Source organism: Macrotis lagotis, chromosome X (assembly GCF_037893015.1).
Source record: "Macrotis lagotis isolate mMagLag1 chromosome X, bilby.v1.9.chrom.fasta, whole genome shotgun sequence".
Lineage (NCBI taxonomy): Eukaryota > Metazoa > Chordata > Mammalia > Peramelemorphia > Peramelidae > Macrotis > Macrotis lagotis.
Genome location: NC_133666.1, coordinates 452,206,267 through 452,219,860, shown reverse-complemented (window position 1 = coordinate 452,219,860; position 13,594 = coordinate 452,206,267). Strand labels below are relative to the sequence as shown.

The window sequence follows — 13,594 nt, the reverse complement described above, 5'->3', positions numbered from 1 at the left end:
TTAGCATACATAAAAGGTGGGTGGATCCTTAGAAAAGCCTGGAAAATCTACAACAAGTGCTATGTAGACATTAATGCCCTTCAGGAACTGTATCAAAAAAAGCTAACTGAAGAACCTTCAGATGCTGCAAATGATAATCACATTGCTGTGGAAGGGGTATCGGAAGAATCTCTAAATAGACTGAAAGGGGCCGTTAGCTTTGGATATGGACTATTTCATCTTTGTATATCCATGGTGCCCCCAAACCTTCTCAAAATCATCAACCTTCTGGGTTTTCCTGGAGACCGATTGCAAGGCCTCTCTTCATTGATGTATGCAAGTGAAAGTAAGGACATGAAGGCTCCTTTAGCTACGTGAGTAGCTATATTGCAATGCTTTGGTAGATATTATAATGTTGAAAGTAAGTAAACTACAATCCAAGATGAGACTTTAAAGAAAAAGCAGGTAAAACAATCAGTTGTTTGACACAATGTGATGTCTTATAAAACTTGTCACATCCTTGGTGGTTTTTATTCCACTGGAGGATGATACTATAATGTAGAATTTTAGATAGTCAGACCATCCATTCTCTTAGAATTTTTATCGTATTTTAATCCTCAAGGCCATCTAGAATGAGCTTTCATTTTGCAATTTAAAATGCTATTTAGTTTTATAAATACTGTGTTTTGGAGATTATCTTCCCTTTTATAAATTCTTAAGAATTCTGTTCTAACAGAGACTTTAAATGTTTGGAAATCTAATTCTATGTCACATTAATCAGTGAACTGGTGTCACAAGTATGATAGGCAGTTAATACATTGGTCAAACTTACCATATTATTTTGTTCTCTCTGTGCAATAATTGGAATCATACATGCTAGAACAGGTGGGTGGAAAAAGCTGCTTCTCTCAAACTAGAACAAAGGATCAGTGAAGTTTGTCTCCGGGGAATTAGCTGTCAGTTGATATTTAATAAGGATACAAGAGAACTTTTTGGAGGCACACTTAAACCTCACCTGTCAAATACCTCCAGTAAGACAGTGCTATCACAGGAGGCTTTTTCTGAATTGCCTCTCTCAGCAGCACCTAGTGACAATTAAGTATGTTGGTTGACTAATATACAAGGGGATTTACTATCTAATTTGAGGTAAATATTTATTTACATGATGGCCTTGGAACCAGGAAGATCTGGGAAGAAGGACTTGCCTATGATACAAACTAGGCAAATAATTTATCCTTTTCCTGTTCTTTGCAGCAGAGGGCTACACTCATATTGTATAACTCTCTTGTGACAGCAGGTTACCTGCATTGGTAAAGGGATTTTATGCTATGCCAGTGAAATCAACCCTGTTTTATTATCATTTTGTAAAAGATCTACCAGTACAGTCATGTGAAAATAATAGAAACCTTAGGTTTTCATTCACCCAGTTTAAGTTGGAAGGAGCCTTGTCTCCTAGCTCAACCCATCCCTGAGAGGAGATCCTTGGCCCTCTAGTGGTTATCCTTTCTGCATCAGAACCTCCAGTAAGGAGGAATTAATCTCTGAGGAGGAGGCCCAACTCACTTTTGGATAACTTTAATGGTTCATTTTTTGCTGACATTGAAGCTGAATTCTCGTTTAACTTCCAAGCATTGCTTCTGGTTCTTTCCTTTAGACTTTACTGGGAAGGGAGTGATCCCTTTTCCATTTGAAGTCCATCGGGTGCTTGTATAGAGCTATCATATCCCTCAGACTTTTTCTTCTCTGGATTAACATCCCCACTTCTTTAATCTGATTCTTATGTGACATAAACTCAAGACCTTTCATCACCCTGTTTGCTCTGTTCTCCAAGGTGCACTAGGGTGCACAGAATTGAGCATGTTTTTCAAATGTGACCCCTGAAAGTAGAACACAGTAATACCTTCTTATTCCTAAAATCTAGGCAGCTCAAAATGGAAGGTGCCCTTTTTTGCCCACTTCATTATTCATGTGAACCCCATTGATTTTGAGGTTTTAATGAACTCATTCTATCCCATTTCTGAATTGACTGAATAAACAAGCTAATAGCATAAAAACAATTGTCAGTGAGGCACTTGTTCTTCTTAAGAGAACAGTTAAACCTTTTAGAATTTTGTGGAAAGTGGGAAGATCAGTAGAGTTGGAGTGAGAAGACTTGAATCCAGTGCCAACCCCACTATTGGACCACCTGTAAGATCATTAATCCTTTCTGAGACTCAACTTTTCTGTGGATTCAAAGGGGATACTAATACTTGATGCTACCTACCTCCCACTATTGTTGTGAAGAAAGTGTTTTTCCCAGATTGTAAAGTGTTCTAGAAATGTGACCTATTACTGGATATTTTCATTTAACCTACAGTTATCAAGCCAGTTATTCATCATTTATTCAAACATGTATTTTATTAGATTATATTATAATTATAAGCACTAAAGTAAGTGTTCTTTTTTTAGGATTTTATTTTGAGTTTTACAGTTTTCCCCCTAATCTTACTTTCCTCCCCCCAACCCCCACAGAAGGCAATTTCCAGTCTTTACATTGTTTCCATGGTATACACTAATCCAAATTGAATGTGATGAGAGAGAAATCATACCCTTAAGGAAGAAAAATAAAGTAAAAGATAGCAAGATCAGACAATAAGATATCAGGGTTTTTTCCTAAATTAAAAGGAACAGTCCTTGGTCTTTGTTCAAACTCCATAGTTCTTTCTCTGGATACAGATGGTATTCTCCATCACACAAAGCCCTAAATTGTCCCTGATTGTTGCACTGATGGAATGAGCAAGTCCACCAAGATTGATCATTGCCCCCATGTTGCTCTTAAGGGTGTACAGTGTTTATCTAGTTCTGCTCATCTCACTCAGCATCAGTTGATGCAAATCCCTCCAGGCTTCCCTGAATTTCCATCCCTCCTGGTTTCTAATAGAACAGTAGTGTTCCATGACATACATATACCACAGTTTGCTAAGTCATTCCCCAACTGAAGGACATTTACTTGATTTCCAATTCTTTGCCACCACAAACAGGGCATCTATGCATATTTTTGTACAAGCAATGTTTTTACACTTTTTCATCATCTCTTCAGGGTATAGACCCAGTAGTGGTATTCCTGGATCAAAGGGTATGCTCATTTTTGTTGCCCTTTGGGCATAGTTCCAGACTGCTCTCCAGAAGGTTTGGATGAGTTCACAACTCCACCAACAATTAGTGTTCCAGATTTCCCACATCCCTTCCAACATTGATCATTGTCCTTTCTGGTCAGTCTGAGAGATGTGAGGTGGTACCTCAAGGATACTTTAATTTGCATTTCTCTAATAAGTAATGATTTAGAGCAATTTTTCATATGACTATGGATCACTTTGATCTCCTCATTTGTAAATTGCCTTTGCATATCCTTTCACCATTTGTCAATTGGCGAATGCTTTTTTTTAAAATTTGACTCCGTTCTCTGTATATTGTAGAAATGAGTCCTTTGTCAGAAATACTAGTTTATAAAGATCGTTTTCCAGTTAGTAAGAGTTCTTTTAACAATATTATAGAAGTCATATTGGCTTTTTCAGTCTCAGATAGTGATTTTGCTGAATTTTTTTTAAAGTTGACTATATTACAATCATCCATTCCAACCAGTAGCTAGATGTAACTTATCATTAAGTTTTAAAATAGTGAAGAAAATGTTCCATCTTTTTTCAGATCATTTTTTTCTACCAATCTGATGTAATTTAAAGCTGTAGCTTATTTTCAGTTATTAGTGTTAAGTTCTGAGATCAATATGATTATCCTTTGTGAGTTATATATATTAGCCTCTATTCCATTTTGTATCAAAGTATATCTCTTTATTACACTGTAAGTATAATTAACTGTCTTTGTTGTCAAGGCAAATTATAAACCTAACTGAAAAAAGGTGGAAAGAATTGGGTAAATCTTTTAGTTAAAGAAACTGAAAGTTCTTGGGATCTTAGATTTACAGTTGGACAGGGCCTTGGGGCTCTCTAGTCTAACTACCACATTGTACAATTTGTAAACTAGCCTCCAGTTGAAAAATTAAGGTTTTTAATTTGTACATGGTTTCTTTTAATTTACATTGCACTTTTGTAATTGTGTGAATATTGCTAATTGTTTGATGTGATTCTCTAAGCTGTCATTTTTAAATGATCAAAGAAATGGAAATGTTTCTATGAACTTTTGAAAAATTAGCTAATTGCAAAGAGTAGACTGCTTTTATTTTGTTCTTAACTATTTGAATTTTCAAAAGTATTGACAACTAAAATATATTAAAGGATAGTCTTTTTTTGTTTCTAAAGGCTATTCAAATTCTAATTTGGGTCAGAATAATGTTTAGAATGTGTTAATTGAAGGGTATTTGGGGGAATGCAGGATATAAGTCCTTAAAAATAAAGACTAAAAAAAAAGACCGTGAAATTGTTACTTAACTTCACTGTCCTAATTTTCTTTAGATTAGCTCTTCTATGGTATCACACTGTAGTTCGTCCTTTCTTTGCCTTGGATGGCAGCGATAACAAGGCAGGCTTGGATGAAGCTAAGGAGATTCTTCTGAAGAAGGAAGCTGCTTATCCTAATTCTTCCCTGTTTATGTTCTTCAAGGGACGAATACAGAGATTAGAGGTACAATATATTTGATTTTTTAAAAAGAAAGTATTCATCATGTCTTGTACTAATTTCAATAAGAACATTACAAAACCATTTCAAGTTGAATTACATGCTCTATTGAAGTTCCTACAGAATATTTTTTCATCGTTGTCTACAGGTAAGTTTTAGATAATATTCCATATGCTACAACATGAACCAGATGTTTCGTGGAGAGGAGTCTTATTTTTTTGTCCTCTTGTGGCATTATTGCCAGTAAAGAAAATGTCAAGAATGTTCAATTATTTCTTTTTTAGTATTTCAGAGAGAGAGAAAATTTGTGATTTGGAAGTCACTTTTCAAAGCTTCTGTTTCCTTACCCAGTCACTCAAGAGACATTTAATAAACAATTGTGTAATAATGTGTTAATAATTTATTAAACCATGTTTAAACAATCAGGCACTATGCCATGACTGGAGATACAAAAAATAGAATAATCCATGCATGCATGGTCTTGAGAAATTTTCATTCTATCCAGGTGTCCCCCAGCTCCAGATTCAGCACTGTGCCATGCCCACACAGCTAAATTCCTACTTTCAGAGTACTACATAAAAGTCTTTCTTTAGATCTAGAAGCAGCATCTATTTGAAGACTCTCTTTAGAAATTCTATAGAATTTCTTTTAAGTCTCATCTCATTCACCTACTTTTTTTTTTTTAAACCACTCATTACTGGTAAATGCTGCTGGTTCTAGGAAGTCTTTCACTTCTTAACGATTTGAAAAATTACATACTGACTATAGAGTTGGATATAATAAACAAAAAGCTATCTAATCTAAATGCAGGTGTCTACTGATAAAGCAAATATAGGCTGACCCACAGTGGAAATGAGTAGTTGAGGGGTTTAGCATCAACTACCTGCCATCATTGTGCATGCAGTCCAGGAAAGGCTTTTTTTAGCCAGCTACAGTCTTTCATGAGACCTGTAATGATGATTCACTCTGTGTGCTCAGAATTTTATTTTACCTTCTCAGTAGACTTCCCTAGTATTGCTTTTATTTTAGGGGGAGAAATCATTCTGTTAACTACATGCATTCCCTTCTTAATACACTTATTGTTCTTCTATAAATACCACATTAGGAAGAGATTATTTAAAGTGGCTCTTAGTTTTTATATGGCACTAAACAACAATAGAGCTCTCTATTTTCATAGCAGCACTATTTGTAATTACAAAAAATAAAACTGGACAGAGTCTGAATATTCATCAATGGGGAAATGATTAAATAAATTGTAGTACATTCATGCAGTAGAATTATAATTCCATTAATATAGACAAATATGAAGAATATTAGGAAAAATAGGAAGTTTTCATAAAATAAGACAAGCAGAAAAAGTGAATCAAAAGAACAGGCTACATACCAATTATGACCGTAGGAGAGAAAAAGTAACAATGAATAAATAGACAAAAAATCTTGTTTAATTAAACTGGAAAGTTATGACATTTTATAATTTGAATTTTATTTACTAAATGTAAAGTTTAATTAGTTGTATTTGAGTTTATTATTATAGAAAATATCTCTTAAAAACTGAATGTGACAGAAAGCAGACTGAAGAAAACCTGTCAATAAACATTAAGTCCCTACTACAGGCTAGGTCCTGGGCCTGAGCACTGAGGATATAAAGAAAGGCAAAGGACATCCCTGACCTTGAGGCATTCATAGTTTTAACAACATGCACACACAAATGTACAAAGCCTTGCATCTCAGATACTAACTTATATTATCATTAGTCCATTTGATTTATGACTTGGACCACTGATCAACGGTCAAAATATCAAGGTTCCATTGTATTCATTTAGATCCATGATCTCATTAAGGTGGGCATTCCCTCAGCTTCACCCCAAGCTATTTCTCTAACTTTCTGAAGGCTTTCCTTGCTTTCTTTTGACTTTACAAGACTATTAAGGAAGAACGTATGCCATCCATCGGTATTCCTTTTTCTGTATGAGACCAACCTGTCTTTTTTTTTTTAACGTGTGCACATTTTTTTGGCTTCCTTTATATATCACTTATTCTGTTTTTGTGGATTTTACAAGGCAGTGGAGTTAAGTGACTTGCCCAAGGTCACACAGCTAGGTAATTAATAAGTTTCTGAGGTCAGATATGAACTCAGCTCCTCTTCTGGGATTGGTGCTCTATCCACCACACCACCTAAGCTTCCCTGTACCACTTATACTTTACAATTTCTTGTTTGTAATATGTTGTCATGTGTTCATATTCTCTGTGTCTTTTTGGTGATCTTCAATTTCAGTTCTTCAGAGGCCACCATTCAAATGCCCTTGGAAGTATACTGATGTTAAGTGATGATATTTTTTGTTTTGTTTTGAGAGAGAAGTTTGGTTTATTAAAAGGATTTTGTTATTTTCACAAGACAATCCGTGTTTTATTTTTATTTATACTGTTGTACAGTCTCTAAAGGTTGTCCATTCAACTTCATCCCATCTGAACAATAGACTTTCTACATCTACTTGGTTTTACCAGTATGGATGGTTAGGTCAAATTCCTTTGATTATAGATCTCTTTTCAGGTATTCTTTAGTGTTCCAGGTCTTAATGCAAATATTTGCAAGCAGGACCATCTAGAGAGCCTCATTATTTATAGAAAATTCTTCCGTGACTTAGATTTTTCACTAGATTTTCTTTCTGACAGTGTTGAATACATTATTCATGACAAACCAATTCTTGAAATTTTTTTCTTGGCAATGGCAATCAGAATCTAGGCTTGATTGGTCTTTGGGTTATCTTCTCCCTTTTTCCTCTTGCTTTCATTAACAGTATTAAGTAACTAGCCTGAATTTTATCCAGCAAAATTTTCAGAATTCTTTCCTCTATAGTTTAGGATTATCTGTGTATCATAGCTGGAAATATCCTAAATATAATGACTTTCAAGGTATTTGGTAAAAATCCAGTTTCTTTCAGGGTATATCCTATATAAATAAGGACTTTTTTTTTTAACAGATTAAAGCCTTTTTTTATCTTGAGAACTATTTCAGAAACCAAAGTTGGTTTAGTAGGTAATAATCTCCTTTTTAGAATATCAGTTCCAAGAGGATTCTTTAAAAGAGATACTTAAAAAAAAAAAACCCAAAGTGGTAATACTATTGCCCCATTCAAGAAGGAGTTTAATAAATGTGAATTAATGTTACCAGTGAAGGTTAAAATAGTATTGTATAATAAGGTTGAAAAATAACAAATTCTTTTTGTTTAACTTAGTTGACATTATATTAACAATATTATGTCAACTAATAAAGAACTACATATCCATATTATATCTATTTCAAGATTTCCTTGAAAGCAACTAAAAACTATATAGAATAAACATTTATATTTTGAGATTTTCCCTTCTATTTCTGCTTTATGATTATAACCAAATAATTTTGAGCTAACATTTTCTTTTTAAACTGCTTGATCTGAATGTGACTTGGGATTCCAATTGTAGGTATTTTTCTCACTTTAAAACAAAAATGATTTTTTTCTCCTCTAGTTAGTTTCTACCAGAGACCAGGAAGATGACTGATAAGGAGACCCAATTATTGACATGGCTCTGGAAATAAATCAAAATATCACAGAAATTAATAGCTCTGGCTTAATGATAAAATCAAGCCTTTTTAGAGATATTTGAAGGTTTTTCTAATAACCATTATCTGATAAATTTTTATATTTGCTAGACTTGTGCTCTATATAATTAAATCAATGTTCTGTTTTCTTGCTATTGTATTATTTGACAAGGGGAACAAACATGAGACATTCAAGTTTTCAAAGTTCCAAAATGATCTAGTTATGAAAGGTTCCATAGAATGAATGTCCAATAACGATATAAGGTGGAAGACAACATACAAAAGGAGGCAGAAGATTGGCAAGAGAACGCTAGGGGTAATTGATGTAGTCACATCTTGTTGCTTGGAGTAGAAACTAGTCATAGTAGTAATTGAATGAGCTGCCTTCTTTAAAGGAAGGAATTAGGAATACTTTGGTATTCTACTTTCCAGTCAGAGTGGAGAAGAAACTGAGGGAGGTGATAGCAGGCAAGGCTTAGCTAACAGAATGGTGGAGAGTTTCAAAGTGATAAGCTTATCTTGGGAGAGGCACCTTGTTCTGTGCAGTCTAAAACCAATATGTGAGTAGGCTGGTATGCTTATATGTATACATACCCCCTAAAAATATTGCATGTTAAGAGCTTGCTTAACTCAAGAAAAACTTATATTTATGAACATCTTTTACATAAATTTAAATATTTTAAAGATTTGTAGAGCTTTTAGATTTGTAGGGGACAGATGACCCTCTAAATAAATTTAACGTGTTCTTTTTCAGTTTTTGTGTTTTCCTATGTAAAAGCTTCCCTGTTTTACTCAAGTATTCACTTTAACCGATCACTTGGATATGTGACAGGTTATAGTATAGAAGAACTTTCGGATAACTTTTAGAAGCTACTCCTGTTGAAAATCATTCTAAAATGAAGATAAAGGATTGCCAAAATCTAAGTGGGTTGGAAAAAGTATGGTTTTGAATTTAAACAGATTTTTTATGAGTACAATTCCTATATAAAATGAAGAATAATCACTCATTTAACTCATGATCATTTGTGAAATATTTGTAATCTTTGCCTTAAAACTGTGTTCTGATTGACTGATGACTGTTTCAGAAACCATAGTAGATCATTTTTAATATGTTAAAATAATATCATTTTTAAGTATTTGTATGTCATTAAGTGTTTTCTATGTTGAACACCTTTTAATTCTTTTGTTGAAAAAGTATTCATTCTGTAGAGGTGTGAAGATTTTGAACAGTCTCCCAGTCTGTTTCTTTCATTTCTTACTCTGAACTGTATTTTCCAATATATCTTTTGCATGTATTCATGCCTACCTTTAAATGTATGCCTCCTGAGAATCTAAGTACATGTAAACCTTAATTTTGAGGCTCTTACTTGAGTTTGTTGCAGAATTTTTTACATAATCATTCTTTGTAACACAGAAATTGAAATTTTTTCACTATCTTTTTTACAAATACCACAATTACTGCAACATGAGAAGACCCAAATATAGCACACTACTTATTGATTATTGGAAAATAATGTCACATTTATAATACCTATTACTAAATTAATATTTATAGAAACTCTAAGAACTGTATGATTCTTAACACTTTTGCCATTTTTTTGTTCTGCCCCAATAATCATAGAACCTGAAAAATACAGAACTAAAGACCATTTCATATTTCTCTTTGTTTCATGGCCAAAGAATTGATCACCAGGTAACCTACATAATTATGATGAGTCTCTCTGTATTGAGCTAGTCTGGACCTTGGAAATCTGTTCTGATGATATTTGACAAGAGTGATGTGAATAGTGATGGCTGTAAGAGCCTCAAAAAAGGGAACCACAATTTCCCTTAGTCAGTAAAGTGATTAATAAAGGCTTCAGCTGGGATTTGAATTAGGTCTTGACAGATGGGTAGTATTTAGATAGGTAAGGCAAAATGGGGAAGGATATGAGCAAGGTCATGCTGATGGGAATAAAGAAAAGGGATGTTCAGGGAATAGTAAGTAGAATGTTTTGGTGTAGAGGAATTGGAAAGGTAGAATGGAACTGGATTAGAAAAGACCTTGAAATACTAAACTAAGGGAATTTGGATTATATTTTATAGGGCAATTGTGGGACCATTGCTCAGCTTTAAGGGAGTGAGTTGACCAAGTGGTATTACTGGAAGACTAATCTGTTAATCCCTCACCCATCATATCTATCAATAGCCACATTCTGTTGATTCTTCTCATTACAGCATAGCATCTCTTGCATCTGCTCATCACAGGCCACCCAAGTTTAGGATCATATTTTGAAATAGTTACCTGTTTTGGTCTCCCTGCTTTCAGTTCTTTCCCTTCTTAGAACATAAGTGTGATCATGTCAGTCCTCTTTTTAAGAAACTTTAGAATAGTTATCTAGGAGAAAAATGTAAACTTTGCTGTCTAAAGCCATTCACAGTACTTCCCTTCATATGTTTGCTTCAACCAAACTGGTTACAAGTTGTTATCCATTGATGACTTTTCATCTCTTGCTTTTGTACATTTTCACAGTGTATCTCTCATGACTAAAATGTTCTCCCTCCTCACCTAATTTGCTTACAGATTCAGTTTAAGTGCCACCTCCTACAAGAGGCCTATTTTCTGATTCTCCTAGTTGCTGATACTCCCCTGATCCTCCCCCCCCCCCACCTGCAAGACTCTTTAAGTAATTTTGTTTCATGTTCTGACCTTCTCTTCGGCCCAATTCAACACAGTGTCTAAGCTTCTTAAGGGCAGTGATTATTCAGTTTCATTTTGTCTTGGTATCTTTACAAATAGTATATGTGTAATACCTGTTAATTAAATTTGGCAGTAAGCATGTAACTTTAGATCAGCCTTTGATTTTTTAAAAGATTTTTCTGAATTAAATTCTTATAAACAGAATATTTACTTTTGCATTTCTAAATACATTTTGTGACTCTTACAGTTTTAGTGAGGAGTTTGACCCATCTACATTTAGAGTTAGATTTGTTGAATGTCTTTTCTTCAGAAGGAAATACTCACTTTGTAATTTTTATAGTTTTTCTTATGTATCAAAGCTTAATAGAATCACTCTAAACAAAATTTTTCTATTTAACATCAGTATCTGGGTTATTTTAACTTGATTTTTATTAAAATTTGAACGTTATTTTGAGATTATCCTATTGTCCTCTTCTTCATTCCCCCCCCCCCCATTATTTGAAAATTCTTCTGCAACAGTCAATGATTTAACCAGTATTGTGCTCTGACACATTTTGTTAGAAGCTGGCTAACAATTGTGTTAGTTTCAAACATCTTTTTGGCTGGAATTTATGTTTGTGGTTTTAAGACTTCTTGAAATTAATGTCTCTATAAAGTTTTGAAAGTACTTTTGCTTCTCAGATTTGCATTTTTTATTTTCATAGAGCATGACCAATTTTTGTTAGGTAGATAATTATGGACCATGGTTTATGGACTATGCTCATTTGTGGTTCACCCGTTCTTGAAAAGGGCAATGAATCATTAAGGGTGATGTCTTGATTTGTACATGAACTGGATTTGAGTGATTGTTTCCCAGTTTTCTGCTTTCCTTCTAATCTTGATTGCATTGGTTAGGTTTGTGCAAAAACTTTTCAACTTGATATAATCAAAATTATCCATTTTTCAATTCATGTTATCTGTCTCTTGATCATAAATTCTTTTCTCTATATTTCTGACAGGTAAACAATTCCTTGCTCTTCTATTTGGCTTATGGTATCACCCTTTATTGTGTTAATCATGTATCCATTTCAATCTTATTTTGTTATAGAGTGTGAGATGTTGGTCTTGTCTAGTTTCTGCCATACTATTTTCCATTTTTTTCCAGCTGTTTTTGGCAAGTTGTGAGTTTTTAATCTCAGAAGCTGAAAAATTTGGGATTATCAAACAGATTTATTATAGTTTATTTACTACTGTATCTTGTGAACCCAACGTATTCCATTGATTCACCACTTTATTTCTTAGCAGTGCCAAATGGTTTTGATAATTGTCTCTTTATAATATTGTTTTAGATCTAGTATGGCTAAGCCACTTTCCTTTGCATTTTTTTAAATTAATTTCTTTGATATTCTTGATCTTTTGTTCTTCCATATAATTTTTTTATTAGTTTTTTGAGCTCTATAAAATAATTTTTGGTAGTTTGATTGGTATGGCACTGAATAAGTAGATTAATTTAGGTAGAATTGTCATTTTATTATATTAGTTTGACATACCCATGAGCAGTTGATACTTTTCCACTTGTTTAGATCTGGCTTTATTTTTGAGAAAAGTGTTTTTGTTTTGCCAAGTAGTCTCCCAGATAGAATTTTTTTAAATAGAATTTCTTTGTCCCTTAAATATATAGAAATGTTGATGATTTATGTGAATTTATTTTATATCCTGAAACTTTACTACAGTTGCTAATTGTTTCAGATTATTTCTTAGATGATTCTCTAAATATGCCATCATATCATTTGCAAAGGGTTATAATTTTGTTTCCTTATTGTCAGTTCTAATACCTTTAATTTCTTTTTCTTCTCTCATTACTAAAGCCAGTATTTCTAGTTCAATATTGAATAATAGTGGTGATCAACGCAATAGTTTAGCTTCACAATAGTAGTAGTAAATAACTATAATAGTCTGTTTGATAATCCTAAATTCTTCAACTTCTTGACAAAAAGTGCTGGAAAACCTGGAAAATATTATGACAGAAAGTAGGCAAGATCAACACTTCTGATCTTATCCCCATTGCATATCATGCTTGTTAATGGTTTTAGATAGGTTACTACTTATTATTTTAGTTTAAAGAAAACTCCATTTATTCCTATGCTCTCGTGTTTTTAATAAGAATGGGTACTGAATTTTGTCTAAAGTTTTTTTCAACATCTATTGAGAAAATCATATTATTTCTCATAGTTTTGTTATTGATATGGTCAATTATGCTGATAGATTTCCTAAAATTGAACAGCCCTGCATTCCTGGTATAAATTACCAACTGGTCATAATGTGTTATCCTAGTAATAATTGCTGTAATTTCTTTCCAAATATTTATTTTAAAATTTTTTGCTTCAGTGTTTCATTAGGGAAATTGGTCTATAGTTTTCTTTCTCAGTGTTGGCTCTTCCTGGCTTAGGTGAGCCCCATAGTTATGTCATAAAACAAATTTGATAAGAGTCTTTCTTGGCCTGTTTTTTGCAAATATTTTATATATAGAGCACTGGAACTATTTGTTCTTTAAATGTTTGGCAGAATTCACTGTTAAATCCATCTGGCCCTAGAGATTTTGTTCTTAGAAATTTTATTGAAGGGGCAGCTAGGTGGTGCAGTGGATAAAGCACTGGCCCTGTGTTCAAATATGGCCTTAGACACTTAATAATTACCTAGCTATATGACCTTTGGCAAGCCACTTAACCCCATTGCCTTGCAAAAAGAAATTTCATTGAAGCTTT

At 33.4% G+C, this 13,594-nt stretch overlaps 1 protein-coding gene across 2 annotated transcripts in view; it reads left to right on the top strand.

Moving 5' to 3' along the window:
* Positions 1-13,594, top strand: part of TTC39C (tetratricopeptide repeat domain 39C) — a 138,770-nt gene that overhangs the window by 62,552 nt on the left and 62,624 nt on the right. For both annotated transcript variants that reach the window (XM_074201786.1, XM_074201787.1), the window contains exons 5-6: positions 5-353; positions 4,428-4,596. In XM_074201786.1, coding sequence (XP_074057887.1) covers positions 5-353; positions 4,428-4,596 — 518 coding nt within the window. The remainder of the gene's footprint in view (positions 1-4; positions 354-4,427; positions 4,597-13,594) is intronic.